At 59.0% G+C, this 22,135-nt stretch overlaps 1 protein-coding gene across 2 annotated transcripts in view; it reads left to right on the top strand.

Annotated features, from left to right (window-relative positions):
* Positions 1-10,597: 10,597 nt before the first annotated feature.
* CACNA1B (calcium voltage-gated channel subunit alpha1 B) overlaps positions 10,598-22,135 on the top strand; it is a 207,706-nt gene continuing 196,168 nt past the window's right edge. For both annotated transcript variants that reach the window (XM_068979402.1, XM_068979411.1), the window contains exons 1-3: positions 10,598-10,881; positions 11,910-12,015; positions 15,275-15,414. In XM_068979402.1, coding sequence (XP_068835503.1) covers positions 10,598-10,881; positions 11,910-12,015; positions 15,275-15,414 — 530 coding nt within the window. The remainder of the gene's footprint in view (positions 10,882-11,909; positions 12,016-15,274; positions 15,415-22,135) is intronic.

Raw genomic sequence — 22,135 nt, 5'->3', positions numbered from 1 at the left:
TAGTTAGACCTCTTAACCGTGAAAAAAGACAGAATTTGCAGCACACGCATCTGACCAAGTTTCACTCCCAGCACATAGAAAGCATTTGTACAAGTGAATGGGAAGAAAATGATCCAGTTGGAAAGTGGACATAAGACTTGAACAGGCACTTTGACCAAGCGGTAGATTAAATAGGTAATAAACACATGAGCAGTTGCTCGCTTCCTAGTAGTCAGGGGAATGCAGGTTAACAGCCGTAGTAGAAAAGTAGTGAAGGTCGCTCAGGCGTGTCCAACTCTGTGACCCCAGGGACTGAACAGTCCATGGGATTCTCCAGGCCAGAGTACTGGAGTGGGGAGCCTTTCGCTTTTCCAGGGGGTCTTCCCAACCCAGGGATCGAACCCAGGTCTCCCGCACTGCAGGCGGATTCTTTACCAGCTGAGCCCCAAGGGAAGCCCAAGAATCCTGGAGTGGGTAGCCTGTCCCTTCTCCAGGGGATCTTTCCAACCCAAGGAATCCAACCGGGGTCTCCTGCATTGCAGGCAGACTCTTTACCAACTGAGCCATCAGGGAAGCTCCCCAAATGAGATGCTTTAAATATTCAGGTTGTCAGTAATATCGATCACACCAGACAGTTGGGCACGTGAAACCAACGGGACCTGTGAGCTGCTAGGGCAGCATCAGATGCCAGGAGAACTCAGTGACATGCTCATCAGAGGACTGTGTGCACGAAGGTAAGCGCGCGTGAGACCAGATGGATGCTGTGTGAGGGTGCAGTGGAGGGGGAACTGAGGGCGGTGGGGGCCTCTTTGGGGAGTATGAGTCCCGGGGGGCACAGAGGGGCTTTGCAGGGTCTCCTGGGTCTGTTTCCTGGGCTGGCTGGTAGGTTCACAGGAATTCCCAGTGTTGTTGTCCCTTAATCCTTATGCATGCTTTATAATACGCATGTACTCATTGTTCAATTTCAGAAAGTAGACATGGAAGTGGGGGCCATTAGGGTGGGTGTCAGACATAGGGGTTGATGGTGGGCTGGAGAGGTGTACGGGGCCCTAATTCAGATGGGAGGTGCTGCCTAGTATTTGAACAAAGGTTCAGTTCAGTTCAGTTCAGTCACTCAGTCGTGTCCGACTCTTTGTGACCCCTTGAATCGTAGCACGCCAGGCCTCCCTGTCCATCACCATCTCCCGGAGTTCACTCAGACCCACTTCCATCGAGTCCGTGATGCCATCCAGCCGTCTCATCCTCTGTCGTCCCCTTCTCTTCCTGCCCCCAATCCCTCCCAGCATCAGAGTCTTTTCCAATGAGTCAGCTCTTCGCATGAGGTGGCCAAAGACCTGGAGTTTCAGCTTTAACATCATTCCCTCCAAATAAATCCCAGGGTTGATCTCCTTCAGAATGGACTGGTTGGATCTCCTTGCAGTCCAAGGGACCCTCAAGAGTCTTCTCCAACACCACAGTTCAAAAGCATCAGTTCTTTGGCACTCAGCCTTCTTCACAGTCCAACTCTCACATCCATACATGACCACAGGAAAAACCATAACCTTGACTAGACGGACCTTAGTCAGCAAAGTAATGTCTCTGCTTTTGAATATACTGTCTAGGTTGGTCATAACTTTTCTTCCAAGAAGTAAGCGTCTTTTAATTTAATGGCTGCGTCATCATCTGCAGTGATGTTGGAGCCAGAAAACAAAGTTAAAAGCACGTAAAACTCTGTGTGCCGAGTCGCTCCATCCTGCCCGACTCTTTGTGACCCCACGGACTGTAGCCCATCAGGCTCCTTTGTCCATGGGGATTCTCCAGGCAAGAGTACTGCAGTGGGCTGCCAAGCTCTCCTCCAAGGGATCTTCCCAACCCAGGGATCAAACCCAGGCCTCCTGCATTGCAGGTGGCTTTTTTACCGTCTGCGCCCCCAGGGAAGCCTGTGAACACTGGAGTGGGGAGCCTATTCCTTCTCCAGGGGATCTTCCCGACTCAGGAATCGAGCCAGGGTCTCCGGCATTGCAGGCGGATTCTTTGCCAGCTGAGCCACTGTGAAAGCCCATGTAAAATTACACTTACACGTGTGTGTCTACGTGCGTGTGCCCCTACGTGCATCTGAGGGGATGCAGGCCAGCTGCAGGGACGGGGGTCCGTCTCCTTCACAGAGCCACTCTGGCCTCAGGAGCTGCTTACCCTTAAACGTTAATTCTATATGGAGACAAAAGCTCCTCCAAGTTCTCCCTACTCAGCTCTCCGTATGGGAACACAGCACCTAGCGGTGGAGGTGAAACTTAGAGGGGGAGTGTGTCACATTCCCAGTAGCTTCAGAACAACAAAATATTTAGGGATAAAGCCTACCCAGGTGAAAGACCTGTACACTGAAAACTATGAGACATTAATGAAAGAAACCGAAGAAGACATGACCATCCCCAGACCTCCTGTTCATGGACTGGAAGAGTTAATACTGCCCACATCTCAACTATCCAAAGCCGTCTATTAAAAATTCCAATGGCAGTTTTGGTAGAAACAGAAAAAACAACCCTACAATTACATGGAATCACAAAAGACCTCAAATAACTAAAGCAAACTCGAGGAAGAATAAAGACGGAGGGATCACACTTCCTGATTCCAAGCCACACTACAAAGCTGTAGCAGTCAAAGCAGTGTGGCAGTGGCTGAAAGGCAGACAGAGACACTGACGGAGCAGAATCAAGAGCCCAGAGGCAAACCCCTGTGTGCACAGTCAGCTAATATTTGACGAGCGGAAAGTATACTTGAACACTCAACGGGAAAAGTTTAGTCTCTTCAGTTAATGGGGTTGGAAAAACAATATTCACATACAAATGAGTGAAAATCGGTCCCTATTTTATAGCACTCACAAAAATTAACTTGAATTAAAGATTTAAATGTAAGACCTGAAACCATAAAACTCCTAGAAGAAAGCATGGGGAAAAGCTCACCGACGCTTGTCTCGGCAAAGACTGTTCGAATATGATGCCGAAAGCACAGGCGACGAAAGCAAAGCCAACAAGGCAGCCGTGTCGAGGCGAGAAGCTTCCGCACAGCGAACCGTCAGTGAGCTGGAAGGCGGCCTATGGAGCAGCAGAAAGTACTTGCAAACCGCATATCTGATTGCTGATTAATATCTACAACATTTAAGGAACTCCTATAACTCAGCAAAAAAAAACAAACCCCAAGTAGCCCAATTGAAAATGGGCAAAGGCTCTGAACATTTCTCTACAGACAGTGCAGAAACAGTCAACACGTGCGCGGGAAGCCGTTTGTCATCACTAAGATTCAGAGCCACGCAGAGCAAAGCCGCCGCGCACCATCGCAGCTGCCGGAAGGGCGAGCTCGGCGCGCGGCAGTCCGTGGGGTCGCAGAGTCTGACACGACAGCAGCTGAACGGCAGCAACAGAGTGGCTATCAAAAAGCCAAGAAGCAGCAAGTGTAGGTGAGGACGTGGCCAGAAGGGAACCCTTGAGCACTGTCGGTGGAAATAGAAATTGGTGCAGCTACTACAGAAAATATATAGAGATACCTCAGAAAAGTAAACGTAGGACCACCATGAGACCCAGCAGTTTCACTTCCAGGTATTTATCCAGAGGCAACCAGGACCTCGACGGAGAAGGCAATGGCAGCCCACTCCAGTGTTCTTGCCTGGAGAATCCCAGGGATGGGGGAGCCTGGTGGGCTGCCGTCTATGGGGTCGCACAGAGTCGGACACAACTGAAGTGACTTAGCAGCAGCAGCGGCAGCCAGGACCTCGAAGCGGTGTCCCCATGTTCACTGCAGCATCAGTCACAGCAGCCAAGACGTGGAAGCAGCCTGAGTGTCCGTCGATGGATGCCTGGACAAAGGAGTGAGATGCATAGACACACACACTGAAATACGTGGAGCATGTTCAGCCATAGAAAGAAGAAATCCCTGTTATTCGTGGCAACATGGATACAGCTTGAGGGTATTGTGCTAAGTGAAGAAAGTAAGACAGAGAAAGACGAATGCTCTGTGACCTCCATGATGGTCAGGCCTCAAAAAGCTGGACTCGGAGCAGAGTGGTGGTTGTCAGGGGCTGGGGAGTGGAGAAAATGGGGAAACTTTGGTCAAAGAACAAACTGCGGTTGTAAGTTCTGAGGATCTTGTGCACTGTGTGGGTGGCCACAGTCAGCAGTGCTGCGTTGGGACCTTGCAAGCTGACAGCAGGTCTGGGGCCTTCTCACTCCAAAACAGACAGACAGTCAGCGTGCGGTGATGGACGGTGATGAGCTAGCTGACCTTGCTGCGTCACTTCCGATGCCTGTGTACATGCCTCAGATCGTCAGATCGTGCGGCCAAACCCACACAGTGTTACATGTCAACTGCACCTCGGTGAAGCTGGGGGAAGAGAGGGGAAGGTGGGCAAGGGCCCTTCCGCCTTCTGGGAGTGGGGGCCCAGCTTGGAGGACAGTGGAGCCTGGTTGCAAAGCCATTGCCAGCACGTGGCAGGAACGACTTGGCCCCTGAGGACCTCTTGGGGGGTGGTGGGTGGCACCCTCTGCCTGGCGTGTGAAATTCTGCAGTGCTGGCGCCTTGTGGGGCATCCCCGAGGGTTCCAGGTGAGCAGGATGGGGAAGGGGCCCTGGAGCCCTGCCAGGAAGGGTGGAGGCGGGCAGGAGACCCCGAGTCACGGGCCAGGCGGGACAAGTGTGCTTGAGCCTGGAGTGAGCAGTCGCTCAGCCTGGCCCCGACTCCCTCCCACCCCCGTGGCCGCGCAGCAGCAGTGGGCCCTTCTCCCTCCCCCGGGTGGACCTTCACATCCACTCCTCCTCCATCCAACCTCAGTGCGCCTGCTCAGCTCTGATCTGGCCTCCGATTTCACTGAGAAGACAGATCACAACCCAGAAGCAGCCCCTCCCATGCCCCCACTAACCAACCAGCCTGCTGCGCCCGCAGTAAGTCCCGCTTGCTCTTCTGCTCAGGAGTGGCTGTCTCACCTCCACCAGCCTCGGCCCAGAAAGCATGGCACATCCTTTCTGTTGAACCGGAACTTGTCTTTCTTTTGAGCCGTTCCAACCAGCACACGAAGTCCAGTAACACCCGCTCCCTTAAATAACCCACAAAATACCCTCCATGACCTGCTTCCAGCAACGGCTCCACGTCTGCTGCTTTGGGGAAAACTCACTGAGCTGGCTGTGTCCACCTGTTGAATGCACGTCCTCATGAGCCACCCTCTTTCATTCACTCCACTCAGGCTGTTTCCCATTTCTCCTGGAAAATGCTTTTCTCAAGGGAACAGACACCTCTGTCTTTCATGCCAAGGAAAGTCAGCTGCCCGGATCTCTCTACAGCACTTGGCCGATAACTGTGACTTCTCAGTGGACACTGCCCCACTCACGGCCCTGGGACACTGGACTCTGCGTTCCTCCCCTCCGAGGGCTCTGGGGCTCCTTCTGTCTCCCTTTGATCTGCTCAATCTTGCTGAGCACCCCAGGGGCCTCATCTCTCTATCAGCATTACTCCCTCCATGATGACGGCTTTGATTCAGGCAGGGATGTGGCAGGTGGCACGTTTGAGGGACCGTCTACCATGAGTCACGCAGGGTGCAGTGAAACCTCAAGGGAAAGCACTAATAACCCCAGGCATTGGCGTCACCCTCGGCAGGAACAAGGGGCAGGAGTGGAAACCTGGGCCTGGAGAGAGAAAAGGAGGGGAGGGGGTGCCTGGCAGGAGAGGGCCCTCAGCTGGGGCCTAAAGCCCAGCCCAGGTGGCCAGTGGAGGGGCTGGGGGAATGGACTCTGACCTCGCTTTTTCCTGCCTCCAGCTGCCCATGGTGCTCAACACTGGCCAAGCAGCACCAAGAGCCAGAGGCCAAGGGAATGAGCTCTGTGTCCTACACGTAACCAGGAAGGACCCTGGAGGTCTTCCCAGGGACAGACCACCTTGGGTCCCCCGTCTCTTGTTTGTAGGAAAGCTTCCGTCTCCTAGGCCTTCTCTGATATCCAAAAAAGCAAATTTAATCAGATAAGTGAGAAAATGCCAAAAGGAGGAAGCAGGCCAGGGAGACAGCAATTTAGTCACAGAACAAAGTCGAGGACCTTTCGTTCCTCCTCAGGGGCTGTAGATAATACCCTGAGCCATATCCTTGGGTTGTTTGCAGGTACTGAAACCCCTGCCAGGTGGAGAGGTTAACTGACTGCTGCCTGTTGGCACGAAGACCCCAGAACAATTGGAACCAGAAGGTTCATGATGCTAATTCCCAAAATACCACCTGGTTACCTCACCACCAACCAACCAGGAGTGTGTACAAGCTGCTCACACACGCTGAGACCCTTGCCCTTCGTCCTGCCTTTAAAACTCCTTCCCTGAGAGCCTTTGTGGATCTGGGGTCTTTGAGCCTGAGCTTCCTTGTTGGGCCCCATCCTGGACACCTTGCAATAACCGCTGCACTTTGCTTCACCACAGCCCGCTGTTAGTAGGCTGACTTTCCTGCCTGCAGCCGAGCTGACCCAGGTTTGGCTTGGTAACAGCGCACAGCACAGAGCAAAGTGGGCGGGGTGGAGGGTGAGGGGCAGACAGGATTCTCCACATGGCATCCAGAGTCCCATTTCAGCTGTGACCTCTCTGAGCTTCCGTCACGATATCCGACACAGCCTCTCCACTTCTGTGTGAAATACAGAACCCCGTGACCAGCAATCCCGTCTCAGTTGAGAGCATCAGTCAACAGTTCTCTTTCACATCTCACAGTGGACACAGCAGCCCTTCAGTCAGCTCTGCAGGGGACCACTGGGCGTCACGCCCCTCTCTGGGCTTCTGTGAGAATCTCCAGGCCGGCCTCCCCTCTCTCTCTGTGACAGGCCTTCCCCCAACTCCCAGCGGAGTGAGCCCTGGCGTTCCTTGGAGCTACATCTCCCCACCTCCGTGGGTGGTGGGGGTCCTGGTTCTCACTGCCGTACATTCACTTGCCCACCCTGTTGAAGCCGGGAGTGGCACATGGCCCTGGTCTGCCCAGTGGAGTCTGAAGATAAAATTTTCTGGGGAGCCTCTGAGAGAACTTTCCTTTGTTACAAAACAATATCATTTTGTTTGAAATGTATGTCCTTACAGATGGCCAATAGGCACATGAAGAGATGCTCAGCACTGCTACTTATTAGAAAAATGAAAGCCAGAACAAGTGAGGTACCACCACACACCAGTCAGAAAATCCACATATAACAAGTGCTGGGGAGGGTATGGAAAAAAGAGCCCTCCTACACTGTTGGCGGGAATGTGAGTTGGTGCAGCCACTGGAAAGCAGTCTGGGGCGTCCTCAAAACACTGGGGACAGCTGTGCACGGTCCAGCAATCCCGTTCCTGGATATATTCCCCAAGCCTCTGATCTGAAAAGAGACACGCAGCCCTGCATTCATAGCAGCACTGTTCCCAACAGGCAGGACATGGAAGCAAGCTGGATGTCCATGGACAGATGAACGGAGAGAGGACATGGCACGCATACACGGTGGAATACTGCTTGCTGCTGTCCGCTTGATCAGTTGTGTCCTACTCTCTGCGACCCCGTGGACTGCAGCGTGCCAGGCCTCCCTGTCCATCCCTGTCTCCTGGACTTTGCTCAAACTCATGTCCATGGACTCGGTGATGCCATCCAACCATCTCATCCTCTGTTGTCCCCGTCTCCTCCCGCCTTCAGTCTTTCCCAGCATCAGGGTCTTTTCCAAGGAATCAGCTCTTTGCATCAGGTGGCCAAAGTATTGGAGCCTCAGCTTCAGCATCAGTCCCTCCAACGAATATGCTGGGTTGATTTTTTTTAGGATTGACTGGTTTGCTCTCTTTGCGGTCCAAGGGACTCTCAAGAGTCTTCTCCAGCACCACAATAGGCATCAGTTCTTCGGCACTCAGCTTTCTCTATGGTCTGATTCTCACGTCCATACATGACTACTGGAAAAACTTTAGCTTTGACTAGAGGGACCTTCGTCAGCAAAGTAATGTCTTGGCTTCTTAATACGCTGCCTAGGTTGGTCATAGCTTTTCTTCCAAGGAGCAAGCGTCTTTTAATTTCATGGCTGCACTCACCATCTGCAGTGATTTTGGAGCCCAAGAAAGTGAGGTCTGTCAGTGTTTCTGATGTTTCCCCATCTATCTGCCATGAAGCGATGGCACCAGATGCCATGGTCTTCATTTTCTGGACGTTGAGTCTTAAAGCCGGTGGCTCTACAGTGGGGCTGACGGCGGCCTCCTCCAAGAGGACTCGCGCCACGCGCCACGCCTGCAGCACTGTCCCTGGGGCAGGCCACGGCTGGCCCGCGCCTCTGCAGGAGACTCGCAAACACACACTCAAAGGCAGACCTGGCTCAGTGGCTCGTGAGGGTCCTGCTCCTTCCCCTCTGTCCCGGTGCTCACAAGCTTTTCTTTGTACCCTGCAAGCATCGCTGGTGGGTATGAGGTTTGATTGCAGATGTGATTGTGCCCCTCCCACCATCTTGCTGCAGCTTCTGCTTTGCCCTTGGTTGTAGGGCGTCTCCTTTCGGTGGGCTCCAGCATTCTCCTGTCAATGGTTGTTCAGCAGCTAGTTGCGGTTCTGGTGTTTTTGCAGGAAAAGATGCGCCCATGTCCTTCTACTCTGCCATCTTGAGACAGAAAATCTAGAGGAATACTACTCAGCCATGAAAACGCCGTAGTGCCCTCGCAGCAGCACGGGTGGCCTAGAAGTTACCGTGCTGAGCAAGTCAGACAGAGAGAGAGACACCGCATAATGCCATTTACATTTGGAATCTGAAATGTGGCATGAAAAAGATACAGTCTCACAGAGAACAGATTCGTGGTTGCCAGTGGGGAGGAGGGGAGGAGAGGGATGGATTGGGAGTTTGGGATTAGCAGATGTGAACTATTATATATACTAGTCTATTATACATACTATGATATAAATGAATCACTTTGCTGTACACCAGAAACTAACACAACTTTATAAATCAACTATAGTTTTTAAAAAAGTTCTTTCTACACATGTCTGTTCCTTCCTATCTGAGATGGTGGTATAAAGACATGATGCCTCATGCTATGGCAGCCACCTTGGGCTGTGAGGTGACAAGCTTGAGGACAAAAAGTGTACATGGTGACGTTAGGAGGGAAACGAGATGGGGGGAATCTGTGTTCCTGAAATGGCGTACTTTGTGACTTTTGATTAAGTGAGGTTGAAACTATATTGCATAGTCACTGACACCTGGGAGCTGGGTTGCTTACCTCTGAATACACCCCAGGTGATGACACACTGCACCCCTGCGGTCTGCTCCCCACTGAGCAGCCAGAGGGATCCTTTTAGAGAAGGAGTCAAATGACGACTTGTGTGTTCCAAACTCTCCTCTGACTTCCCATCACACTAAAAACAGCAGCCAGAGGCCAGACCTCAGTCTGCCTGGCCCCGAGGGTGCCATCCCCGAGTCTGCACTCAGCGTCCTGTTTCATTTCACATTCAGGTCCACTCAGGGACTGTTTCCTGAAAGCCGTCCTCCCTGCTCCGATTCTGTTTTCACAGCCCTGCTGCCAGTGCCCTGGTGGTGCTGACTGGCTGTTCATGCACCGGTGGAAGGGACGCCTGACTTACCGCCTCTGTCGCTGATTCAGGAAAGGCTTCTTATTTGAACATTGTGAGGTCCAGATGAGCAAATAGTGTGTGAATCCAGGAGAGCAAGGCTGGGCACGAATAAGCCCTGTGTGAACACTGCCCTTGTATAAGAACGTCTGCTCCCTGAAGGCAGAGCTGGGAGCTTAGCACCTGGCATCTAATAGTGCTTGGTGGAAATGCTGCCTGAATAGCAAGCTCTCTTTAAATTATTTTTGAGGGAATAGTGGAACACGGGAATCTCTGAATTGAGGTTTTGGAGCTGATTCAGTGTGTGCTGATGGGAAGGTCTAGGACACGGTTGAGGCAGGAGAGGCCCAGGCGGGGGCTGTGCATTCTGAAAACCCGAAACCAGGAGTTGACAGCATCCTCTCTTTTGACGCCGAAGACCCTGCAATGAAGGCAGGAGAGAACCTGGGAGTCAGCGTCGTCTTGGAAGAGCCCGGTGGTCACAGCGAGGGGCAGGGGAGTGGGCGATCATGTGGAAAACCTGGGGAACGAGGGTCTCCCCTCCCCGCTTTGGGCGACAGCATCTCGGAGCCGGCGATGCCTCCGGGGGGGTGGCGGGGAGGGTGGCGTTTGCGCCGCTCAGCTAGCCGTCGAGGACTGTCAGCCCCGCCCAGCTCCTCGTCTCAGCTGCCCAGTTCAGCATATGGTCAGCTGCTGGCCGGGAGCGACGCGGGAAGCGCGGAGGGCGCACACTCGCCGCTCTCGCGCAGCCGGGAGGACCCGGGGGCCGAGGCGCGGTCCCCAGGGCCGGCGGCTGGACGGGACTAGGGGACAGGGCGGGGGCGGCCAGCTGGGGGCGGGGCGGGCGCGATCCGGGCGGGCGGGGCGGGCGCGGATTGGCTTGGCGCCGCCACGTGACCGGCCCCATATAGGGCGTGGCGCGGGCGGCGGAGTCGGGTGCGGCGGCTGCCGGCTGGGTGAGGTCTGGTGCGGGTCCGGCGGCTCCGCGGCTGCTCCGCTAGAGCGCAGGGCGCACCTCGCGCCTTCCGATCCCCGCGGGGCCGCCGGGCCGGGGGATGCGCTCAGCGCCCGGGAGCCATGGTCCGCTTCGGGGACGAGCTGGGCGGCCGCTATGGGGGCCCCGGCGGCGGGGAGCGGGCGCGGGGCGGCGGGGCCGGCGTTGCGGGCGGCCCGGGCCCCGGGGGGCTGCAGCCGGGCCAGCGGGTCCTCTACAAGCAGTCGATCGCACAGCGCGCGCGGACCATGGCGCTGTACAACCCCATCCCGGTCAAGCAGAACTGCTTCACCGTCAACCGCTCGCTCTTCGTCTTCAGCGAGGACAACGTCGTCCGCAAATACGCCAAGCGCATCACCGAGTGGCCATATCCTGCCGGGCGCCGGGCCGGGTGGGGGCCCAGGGCCTCCCGAGGTCGCGGGGACGGGGACGGGGCGCGGCTTCCGGCGTCTGCGCCTCGCGGGGTCTGGTGGGGCGGCCTGGGCCGGGGGCCTGGGAGGGGGCCGGCCGCATGCTGCGCCCAGTGGCCATCTTCCCCGGGTCTGGAGGAGGGTGCGCTCTGGGGAGAGGCGCATCGGGTCGCTCGGCGAGGAGGGGGCGGGGCGGATTCCGGGCCCTCTCGGCGCGCCGCGTGTGCGTGCGTGTTTGTGTTTCTCTGTGTCTGTGTGTGGTCGTGGTGGCGGCGGCCGCGGGAGCGGGGTGGGCGCTGGGCGGAGCCCCCTGCCCCTGAGCTCGTCCCTTCTCTCCCTCGATGCCGGCGCAGAGCGCGTGGCCAGCCTGGAGGGCACCCGAGGGCGAATCGGTGTCCGTGTAGGTGTGAGCGCCGGGTGGAGGCGAGCCCGTGCGCGCGCCTGACTGCAGGTGCCTGAGTGTGTGAGGGCAGAGCGTGAACCCAGTGCTGCGCGTGCGTGCGCTCGGGACTCTCAGTACATGGGTGTTCACGTGCCTGTCTAGGTACATGTGGCTGCGTGTCTTTAGGTAGGAGTGTGCGCCTGCGCGGGGTCCTTCCGCCGCGCGCGGGGGGCTCACGGCCCCCTCCTTCGGGGAGCGGGCGTCGGGCGGAGCCGCGGAGGGAGCGCTGTCCGTGGTGCTGACGGCCGCGGGGACGTGCTGAGGGGCTGGGAGTCGGGCGGAGCCGCGAAGGGGGCGCTGTCCGCGGTGCTGACGGCCGCGGGGACGCGCTGAGGGGCGGGCGGCTGCCACTGCGGAGGCGGCCCTCGCGGCGCCCCGAGGATGGGGGAGGATGGGGGCGGGAAGGGTGGGGTGGGCTCCGGACCCGGTCATTCTCAGCCCCTCTGGAGGCGGCCGGGCCCGGCTGCTGCACTGCGCGCTGCCGGTCTTGGCCTCCTCGCCTCTCCTCTTTGGCGCCTCCTGGCCAGTCCTTAACCCACGCACTCCGTTTGAGTACATGATTCTGGCCACCATCATCGCCAACTGTATCGTGCTGGCGCTGGAGCAGCACCTCCCAGACGGAGACAAGACGCCTATGTCTGAGCGGCTGGTGAGTGCTGTGGCGGCGGGGCCTGAGGGCGGGGCGTGCGGTGGCAGCAGCTTGTCTGATTCCGCGACTCTTCAGGACCCGTGAAGGGGCGGCTCCCTGGGACTGGGTAGTCTGGGAAGCTAACACTTCCCTCAAGGGTCAGGAGGAATGGGGCAGCCCGCCCAGCCCCTGCTGGGGGCCGGTGGCTCGAGGGAGCCCATTTTAGCTAGCAGCTGCTCTGCCCAGTGACACTAGCTCTCCCTACACCTAAGAAGCTAAGAGCTGATGCTGGCACGGGAGAGGGGCCTTCACGGCGGCCCAGGGTCTGGAATGCCGGGCTGCCCCTTTCCCTCCAGGGCTGTGGTGGGCTTTGGCCCAGGTGCAGCCCTGGTTATCTCCCTCTCTGGCTCTGCCTGGGACTCCTTCCCTGTGGGGCCTTTGCTTCCCATGGGATGCACTCCTTCCCAGGCTGTCTTCCCAAACATCCCCAAACATAGTTCTCATCTGCTCCTCCCAGACCCCGTGTTTCCCCTGTTGAAGCACTGAGCCCACAAGAACCTGAGTGCTAGGTCAGGACATTTGGAGGCAAGAGGCAGGGTGCTGCTTGAGGAGGCAAGCCCCATTCTGAAGGTGAGGCTACGTCTCCTAGCCCCCAGCATCCCAGCTGCCCTGGCCCCTCTGCCTGGGCTTGATGTGGGCTCACTGGGGCCTGAGAGACTGAGCTTCAGAGCAGAGAGAAGGAAAAGCACACGCAGGGGCTGGAGGGGGAGCCTGGGGCCCGGCTGGAGAGTGCTGCAGTCCTGGGGTCCCCAAAGAAGGAGACACTTCAGAGGCTGAACCCTTTTCTCCACATTCTGGGGTCCCAAAAGAAGGAGACACTCCAGAGGCTGAACCCTTTTCTCCACATTCTGGTGAGCGACTGCTCTTCCATACTTCTTTCCTTTACTTCAGCAGAGATAAGCATCGATGAAGCAGAGCCTGTTCTGTGCTCGGCTTTGGCCTTGAACTTCAGGCCAAGGGGCGAAGCAGAGGAGACAGAGTAGGCTGCCCTGGGGTTGCTCTACTTTGGGTGGGCACCTCGAGAAGGCAAAGAAGTGACAGCCAGGGTGGTCAGCCAAGAGATGGGGGTTCTTGGGTCGGTTGTTTCTCCAGGCACAAGAATGGCTGAGGGGTTTCATTCGTGGGTTTGCAGGGGGAGGGTTGTGAAGGGCATCCTGACAGAGTGGAGGGTGGTCCCCGTGGGTGACTCCTGCCCAGACATGGAGCTGGACAGGCGCACTCACCCTCTTTGTGCCCCAGGTTCCTGCCGGTGGGGGGCCCCTGACCTGCTGTGAGCTTGGTGGTGGTGCCCATTCTGAAAGCTGGAGAAGAGGGTGAAAGTCAGAGGAAACTGGGGTTTCTGGTAGGGAGCCTCGAATGCCAGGCCACAGGGCGTGGCAGGGGTGGGGCCACAGGGAAGCAGGCTGGGGGTGGCAGGGGCAGGGAGGCCTGTGAACGGCAGTCGGGCTCGGGCCCTCCCCCTGGGGAGCAGGCTTGAGTGGGCCAGCGAGCATCCAGCCTCACACGTGAGGGACAGTTTGCTTTGTGGTAATGGGGTCTGTACACTTGTAAGGGTTGGGGGTTGAGCAGAATGTGCTCACCCCGGCAAGGCCTGGCGGCCCTGAGATGGATGGAGGCGGAACACAGAGGGCCTGAGGAGCAGGCGCAGTGGTGGTCCAAGGTCAGGTCTGGAGGCTGGTGTTGCTGCCGGAGGCTGAGAGGGGCTTCGTGGTGCAGAGGTGCCTGCCTTGGGGTGGGGCCTCCACAGCTCTGCTTCCCACCCACCCGTCAACTGCCCACGTGGCCTTTAGCTGGAGCCCCCAGCTCGCAGTCTCATCCCTCCCCCGAGCCAGCCCTTGCCGAGTGTAGTCAGGGGTGGGGCTGGGGGCAAGGGGTCTGGGAAGGGGCCCCACCCCATCTCCTCGTGTTGGCCGGCTCTTCTCCCGCAAGCCCAGAGTTTCTCTGAACATGTTTGCTGGGGCCCCGTGTTTATTCAGGGTAGGTGGTCGGCAGCCTCTTCTCTTAAGGAAAGGGGACCCTCTGACTAAACCAGACCAGAAGCGTTGGGGAGGGAATATCCTCGTGAGTCAGCATCAGGATGGTAAGATGGGGAGCTGGGCTATGGTGGACAGTCTACTGCCTGGTCCCTGGGGGCAGCAGCCTCTGCTGCACGCTGCTACCAGCAGCCACGGGCCAGGAGGCCAGGCTGAGGGTTCCCCAGGTCGGACATGAGAGCCCTGGAGGCCAGGCTCCTTGGGGGAGGAGGGCACAGGCAGCCCCACAGGAGTCAGCCTGGCTCTCCCCGCCTGGGCCCGGAGGCCAGCCCTCTCCCTGGCCGAGCAGCCTCTGGGTGGCAGGTCCCACCGTCCTGAGAGCAGGACCTGCCTGCCTCCTCTTTGTCCCCTTCTGGGTCTGTGGTCTGCGCTCAGGCTGTTGCCCTTGCTGGCCCTCCTCCTGCAGTGCCCACTTGGTCCACCTCATGGGGTCACCTGCACAGAGGCTCTGCCTGCCCCCCGCCCCCAGCGCGTGATGTCCCAGTGCTCCCCAAGTCCCCACAGCCCGTCCTCATGTGCTCGGCACCAGGCGGGCCTGGGCCGTTGGGGTTCTGTGCCCCCTGTCCCAGTTCTGCTCTCTGTCGTCTCCACCCGGAACTCCTGTCCCCATCACCCAGCTGGATGCCTTGCCCTCCAGAGGCTCCCTGAGGCCCGCCGTGCTTGCTCGCCCCAGAACGTGCTTGTTTTGAATATCCAGCAGGTGTGTACTGAGTGAGCAAGTGGGTCCTGGGCTGTGCTCCGGGGAGCTGGGCGTGGTCCCTGCTGTGGTTCCAGCCCAGGGTGGGGCCCAGGTCACTTCTGGCTGGAGTCTGGCTCTGCCTCTGACAAGCTGCGAGTCTGTGGCCCAGTTCTTGGCCTCTCTGCGCCTCAGCTCCCCCTCGGATGGGGGGATAGCAGTGCCCAGTGCCTGTGGGATGGTGTAAGAGGGTTGCCCTGGCGATTGCAGGAAGCCCTCACGTGTTGTTATTGACACTATTGCTCACTCTGCGGCAGGGTGTCGGGGGAGGGAGCCCCTCCTCACGTGACTGGGTGTCACCGGCCTTGGGGACGGGGCCACCTGTGCCTTGGGGGCGCCTGGCAGAGAGCACCGAGGCCCGTGCTGAAAGGACCGTCGGGGGTGTCGTGGCAGGGCTGGGGAGCCTTGCTGGCCGCGTCCGGGCGGCGGTGACTTTGCTCTGTGCTTCTAGGACGACACGGAGCCCTACTTCATCGGCATCTTCTGCTTCGAGGCTGGGATCAAGATCGTCGCGCTGGGCTTTGCCTTGCACAAAGGCTCCTATCTGCGGAACGGCTGGAATGTCATGGACTTCGTGGTGGTCCTCACGGGGTAGGTGCTGGCCTGGGTGCCCTGTGCATGGAGTGGGTTTGGGCAGCAGTGTCCACACTGGGGGCCGGTGCCTCTCGGTGGTCCTCACAGGGTAGGTGCTGGCCTGGGTGCCCTGTGCAGGGAGTGGGTTTGGGCAGCAGTGTCCACACTGGGGGCTGGTGCCTCTCAGTGGTCCTCACGGGTGGGTGCTGGTGGACAGGCATTGTCCTTCCCCGGGAAGAGCCTGGCTGTGATCTCGGCTGAGGGGCTGTCGAGGAGATTAGTCCTCGGCTGAGCTTGCTTGCGGAGCTGCTGGTGCTGGGTCAGGTCCGCAGGGCAGGAAGGGCACTGGGCCTGATTTTGTAAGTCCTGGGCTGCAGCCTGGCCTCTTTCGCCCCGTGACCTGGGGGCACACGTGTGTGTCCGAGTCTCCTGCCTGAAGCGTTTGTGGACACGTGCTTCTGGCGCTGTGCTTTGGTGAGGCTGTGTCTCTGTAGTCACAGCTTCTGGTTCCAGGAAGGTGCTTAATCAGTGTCCCATCCCCCACTTTCCTTCTCAAATAGACTCTAATAGTTAGCAGCTTGTGTTTCCCAAGCAATCCAGGAGATCCAGAAAGTCACCTGAGGCTGGGCCAGGGAGGGGGAGGAGAGTGGGCAGAAAGCCTCCTCATCACAGGGCCCCCAGCCTTCAGGGCCTCAGTCTCTCCACCTGCCTGATGGTATTCAGGGCTTCTGCCCTGTTCTGAGATTGAGCTGCCATTGCCCCGGCTCTGGGCTGCCCTCCACCTCTGGCTGGGGTGGGGGTAAGTGCCTGGAGTTTGCTCCAGAAACCTGTTTGCACAGCCCAGGTCCCAGAGGCTCCTCCCCAGGGACTGCAGCCGCTCCTCCTGGAGCCTTGTGGTCCCAGGGAGTCTTGGAGCCCCACTGTGGCCCAGAACTCTCCTTCCAAGGGACAGGTAGCTGTGGCCAGGGCTCCTGTGCTACTTGTCAGAGTAAACAGACTTGGCTGCATGGCCGCTGGGCTCCCAGTAAGACCCTCGGTGCAAGCCCCCTCAGTCCCCTGCCCCATCCCCGGAGGCCAGCTCTCGGTCTGCTTCGGGTGCTGCTGGTGGCAGCAGCTGTGGCATGCCCAGCACAGGCCGGAATCGAGGTGCCTCGCTTTCAGAGGGTCTCTCCCCGGAGATGGCTGAGGGGCCGGTGGGCCTCATGCCTCAGCTCCCCTCCTGGTCTTTGCGCCTGTGGCACCAGCCTGTCACCAGCTCTGATCAGATGGGCGCTATCGAGACTGGGTACAATAGGCTGGGCGACTTCCTAATCTGTTCCATTTTTCCTAGTGACCAAGGAGGGAAGGGGGCAGGGAGCCTTTTGTTGGCAGGCGTGCCATCCTGCCGTGTGGTGCTCACCATCCACACCCGTCTGCTGCCTGAGGGCAGGCGGCCGCAGGGGCTTGTCCAGAGAGCCCTCTGAGGTCCCACTGATGGGGCGTGGTGGCAAGTGTGGGCCCTTGGAGGGCAGGGTACGCCTTGTAGTCCACTGGGCACTGTGTGGGCTGTCGACAAATGTTACGGGCTGTTTACGTCTCTCTCCTTCTAGACCCGTGTCCCTGAGGATGTGAACGTCTTAGTTTTTAGAGTGTCCCCAGAGCGTAGCTCGGGGCGGGCCCCCAGGAGGGTCAGGGAATGTCTGCTGAATTAATGGGCTACTGACACTCGGGTGCTCTGTGCTTGAGCCACCTGGGAGCTGGTGAGGGTGGTCGGACCAGCCTCTGGGGATGCTGTCCATGGTGCTGTTTGGGCTGCTGGGAGCATGGCAGGGAGGTCCGCACCAACCCCTTGGCAGGACCCCTGAGTCTTCCAACAAACATATCCTGATTCCAGGTTCAGGGAGCCTGGTCCCCCCATGAGGGCTGGGAGACCTCCAAGGGCAGCTGCTTTCTCTTGCCTGTTGACCACTCTCCTGGGCACAGGAGAGAATAGGATGGCTCACCTTCTGGAGCCCCAGCTGGGGGATCCCAAGGGTCCCAAGACCGTAACTGTGCCCCCAGCCTGGGCTTGGAGATGCTGGCCTCAGTCCATCTGTTTCTCCATCTCTCTCACTTTCACGTGCGCCACATCCCTCCCCGCCCTCACTGTGTCTCTGTCTCCCCTTCTCTCTCTCTCTCTCCCTTTCTTAATCTCTTGGCCTTTGTCTCCCCATTTCTGAGCTTCTCTGTGTCTCTGCTCTTTTATCTCGTCTTCATCTTCTCCATTTCTTTGCCTCTCGATGTGTCTCCTTTTCAGGAGTTTTGCTTTCTCTCTCTTACCCTTCCTTTGCCTTTCTCTTTCTGTTTGTTCTGTGCTTCTTGTTTGGGTCGTGAAGTCTCTGCTCTCACTGTGAGAGGAGGGCTGGGAGCTGGCACCGACGGTTTCCAGGCTCCCTCTCTCTGCGCCTTGTCAGCAGGGATTGTTCTGGGCTGGGAGGGAAGCCCCCAGGTGGGGAAGGTGGTCTGTGTGCCATGGGGGCTCACATGTTGCCCAGAGTCGTGTGGGGAAGCTGCTCTCTGCTCTTGTTTGCAGCACCTGGGGACTGGCGATGCATGCACACGTGTGTGCATACGTGCATGCATGTGTGTACACGTGTGTATGCATGCGTGCCCACATATATGCATGCACTGTGTGTATGCACACACATGCATATGTGCACATGTGTGTAGCAGTGCACACGTGCATCTGTCCATGCATGCATGTGCAGACGCATACATGCATTTACATGTGCACATGGGTGCACGCACTTGTATGTGTGCATCTGTTCACACATGTGCACATGTGTACACACACGTGCACACATGTGCGTATGTGTACACGCGTGCACCTGAGCCCCCACGTGTGTGTGTGTGTGCACAGCTGTGTGTGCACGCTTGTGTACATATGTGTATGTGTGGTGCATGATAGAAGGGGCCCTTGTCTGTTTTGGGGGGAGTGCTGGGCCTGGGGAATCCAGAGAAGAGCCTGACCCTCCTGAGCTGAGGAGCCTGTGGGTAGCCATGGGGGCATTGCTCCTCATTACTTTCTTGTTTTTAATTGGGGTTTACTTAATTGGCACTCAGAGGGCTGGAAGCCCCATGGTGAACAGGGAAGGCCATGTTGCCTGGTGAAGCCTGACTTGTCCCTGAGGCCAACTGGGCTTGCTTCTGCTTCTGGGGCTGGCATGCGGGTGTGGGAGGTGCCCTGGATCAGCCTGTGGCCCTGCCCTGTGTTGAGGAAGCTTCTTAACCTCATACACTCGCCTGTAAACTGTGCCTGGGCACACCCTTGGCTTTGCCGGGGGAGAGCGATGCAGCCCCCAGTCCTGCCCCCGGAGTGGGGGAGGGGCTGTCCTGGCTGAAGTCCCCTGTCTGCACATTTCCGGCCACTTGAGCTGCCCTCGTCTGCTGCTGCCCCGCCCACTGGTCATCCCTTGATTGCTGTTTATTCAGAGTTGGAGCTGAGGACACAGCAGTGAGCAGGACCCCCTCGTCCCTGCTCTGCGGGCTGTGTCCTCAGGGGACCTGGTCTCCCTGGCCCTTCTGTTTCCTCTAGGTGCCCAGAGGCTCAGCAAGGGCAGAGGGCACAGACTCGTGGCCACATCGTGGGGCCTGGAGGCGGGTGTGCTGTGGAGACCACGCCTCACTGACAGTACAGGCTTCACGTTCCCATGTAGGAAAGGGGTTGGGGAGAACGCAGCGTGGTCTGGCCGGCTGCGGCTTGGGGTAGGCTCCGTAGTGAGGGGCTGCACCCTATATTTGTGTGGTGAGAGGCCACGGCTGACGGTGTCAGTACCAGAACACAGGTGACAGCTCGAGATAAGACAGGACCCCCAGCGGCGGGGTCTGGAGAAGGAGCTGTCCGTGGGTGAGCCTGGGGACTCCAGAGCTGGTAGGTGGGGGCTGGCCAGTGAGGTGGCTGGGGTTGGTGTTTTAGGGAGGAGGGGCACGTCCTTCTCGAGCAGGGGTGCGGGGAGGGTGGGCCGCCGAGTGCAGCGGCAGGCAGCCTGCAGGTGAAGGGTCCTCGCGGATGGCCTGCACGGAGGCTCCTGCAGGCCCGGAGGGCCCGTGGTGGGCACCCAGGGCAGCTCTTCCGCCTTTGGGGGAGTTTTCCAGCAAAGCCGGGCAGAGAACTGGGCAGTGGTGGGAGGGCGGGGAGGGGCAGAAGGTTCTGTCAGGCAGGGGCCGCAGCATGGCCCTGGAGCAGGACGGCGGCGCAGCTGGAGGGCCGGAGCGACGTCTGGGTGGACGAGGGCAGCCGGGGCCCACGCTCACCTCTCTGGGACTGCAGCCGGGACCCTGGAGTCCACGCTCACCTCTCTGGGACTGCAGCACACCAGAGGTGGAGCCCAGTGCGTGTGCTGGGTTGTCAGATGAGAAAGCAGGGATGGGCCGAGAGTGCTCTGCATGCCTGTCAGCTGAGCCTGGCATGGGAAACAGGTGGAGTGCGATGGAGGGACGGGCTGGCAGGCAGAGTGAGCGAGGACGCCGCAGCACGGCCTCTCGCCTTCTCCTGGGCTCCCCTGGCTGGCCACCTTCCCTTCTCTTCACGTTGACCCTCTGGCTGGCTGCCCGTCCCCTCGTCTGTGTGGAAGGTGTCTGTCGAGTGCCCTGGTTGCTAGGGACACAGCAGTGGACCTGGAGTTGCATCTCCCGGGGACACAGGCGACAAGCAGCCTGTCCATGTGGGTGTGAAGTGCAGTGACGAGCAGGAAGCTGGGTGGTGGGGGTGAAGTTCCCCTTCGTGGGGTTCAGGGAAGGTCTGTAAGAAGGACCTTGAGCAGAGCAGCAGGTGGGAGGGGTTCAGGGCGTCCTGAACCTGGGAGGGGACAGGGGACAAAGATGCTGGGAGGCTGTGGGGGCCGCTTGGGGCTCTGGGTGCAGGGACTGACCTGGGTGGGGTGCTGACGGTGGGGAGCAGTGCCCAGGAGGAAGTGGTGGGCTGGGGCAGCGCTGGGCTGTGGGGGGCACTGCCGCTCGGCTGTCTTCAGGACACTTGCTGGCACCCTGCGTGTGGCACCCATGCGGCCTGCCTGTCCTAACTGCTGCTGAGCCCACCCCTGCACCTTTGCACTCCCCGTTCCCCAGGGAGCCCCCAGACCAGCCTTTGGTCCCGAGGGGTTGATTGCAGCTGGGAATTGGGGCAGGGTCCTCTCAGACCATGAAGACTTGGGCCCAGAGTCCCCTGCCAGTTATGGCCCAGCCTGGAGCTTCCCTTGAGGGGAGGAGAGGTCTGTCCCAGCTCTGGGAGGTATCTCCCTGCGGACAGTTCTAACCACAGCATCTCATTTTACTCCAAATTAAGCTGGGATTTCTTTCCAGGACATGTAATTAGAAGTCAGGGTCTCTTATCGCTGGCCTGAGCTTCCCGCGTTGCCTAGGGAGGGACGTCTGTGTCCACGCCCTGCCCTGCCTCCCGAGCACCTGGGCTTGGCTGGGCCCGCTGCCAGAGGGCATGGGAATGTGGTCCCAGGAGGCCGGGCCCTGGGGGATACCGCCCTGGGCAAGGAGGGGTCCAGCAGGTGAGGGCCAAGGTGAGCAGTGAGCCTGTGCCCACGTGTGGGAGCCAAGGGCACTGTGCCTAGCCCCAAGTGCCCAGTGACACTGGGTCTGGAGGCGGACTGGCCTCGGCTCATGACCTCAGACTCTAGAGCTCGCGTTCGGGGCTGGAGCCGCCTGTGTGGGCTCTCCCTCTGTCCCGTGGTGCGGCCCTGCAGGCGGTCTCTGATGCCGCCCAGGTTGGGCTTTGCCGGACCTTCTCCTCTATCCGCACCTGAGGCTGGGAATTGCTGGGACAGGGGAGGGGCCTGAGCTCTGACCAGTGGTCCCTGGAGCGGCAGAGGGAGGCTGTTGGGGATCCCATCTTTAAACTCTCCCCAGGCAGCATCCCTGAGGCATCGCTGATAATTCAGAACAGGCTTGGCCGCTGTGTCTGCCTGGCTCCCAGGTGCCTGCCTCCTGCCAGTGGCCCCACTGGGCTGCCAGCCCCGTGCTGGCACCAGAGGCAGGGGTAGGGGGCTCCCTGCCTCCCTCTGTCCGCACCCCCGCCGCTGGGTGTCCGCTGAGGGCGGCTCACTCCACTGCTCGCCTCTCAGTATCTCTTCTCCTGGCTCCCCTCCCCCTTCTTCCTACGCTTTAGGGCTCTTCACCCCTCCTGGAGGGCTGTGGGGAGCCAGAGCCAGGCCCTTCCTGACTGCTGCCTGCAGATGGCACCCCGTGCGCTGAAGGGGAGCCCCCTCCGCCCGGCCCTAAGGGCCTGGTGACCCTGGCAGGACAGGGGCTGCAGGCTGCCGGCCTCGGGCCCGGAGCTCCGCTGTGCTGCACTGCAGGGTCCTGGGTGCTGGGCCCCGGGGTGGTTGCAGCTGGTGCCAGCAGCATGCTGAGCCCGGCATGCCTCTGTAGAGGCGTGGTCGTGTCCAGCTCTTTGCAACCCCATGGACTGTAGCCTGCCAGGCTCCTCTGTCCTTGAAATTCTCCAAGCAGGAATACTGGAGTGGGTTGCCATTTCCTTCTTGGGGGATCTTCCCGACCCAGGGATTGAACCTGGGTCTCCTGCACTGCAGGCAGACGCTTTGCCATCTGAGCCGCCAGGGAGGCCCGCCCTCTGCAGAGGTGGTAGGGAGCAGCTGCTCATCTATCCAGGTATCCTGTGCCTGGTGTGCGTGCAGAGGTCACGGGAGGCCAAGTTCATGCCTGGTGGGAGTGGGAGCGTTTGCCTGTGGCCAGTGGATATTCCTGCAGC

This window comes from Capricornis sumatraensis, chromosome 1, assembly GCF_032405125.1.
Source record: "Capricornis sumatraensis isolate serow.1 chromosome 1, serow.2, whole genome shotgun sequence".
In the NCBI taxonomy this organism is placed as follows: domain Eukaryota; kingdom Metazoa; phylum Chordata; class Mammalia; order Artiodactyla; family Bovidae; genus Capricornis; species Capricornis sumatraensis.
The sequence above is the reverse complement of the archived record's forward strand: the minus strand, read 5'-3'. Positions and strand labels throughout refer to the sequence as shown.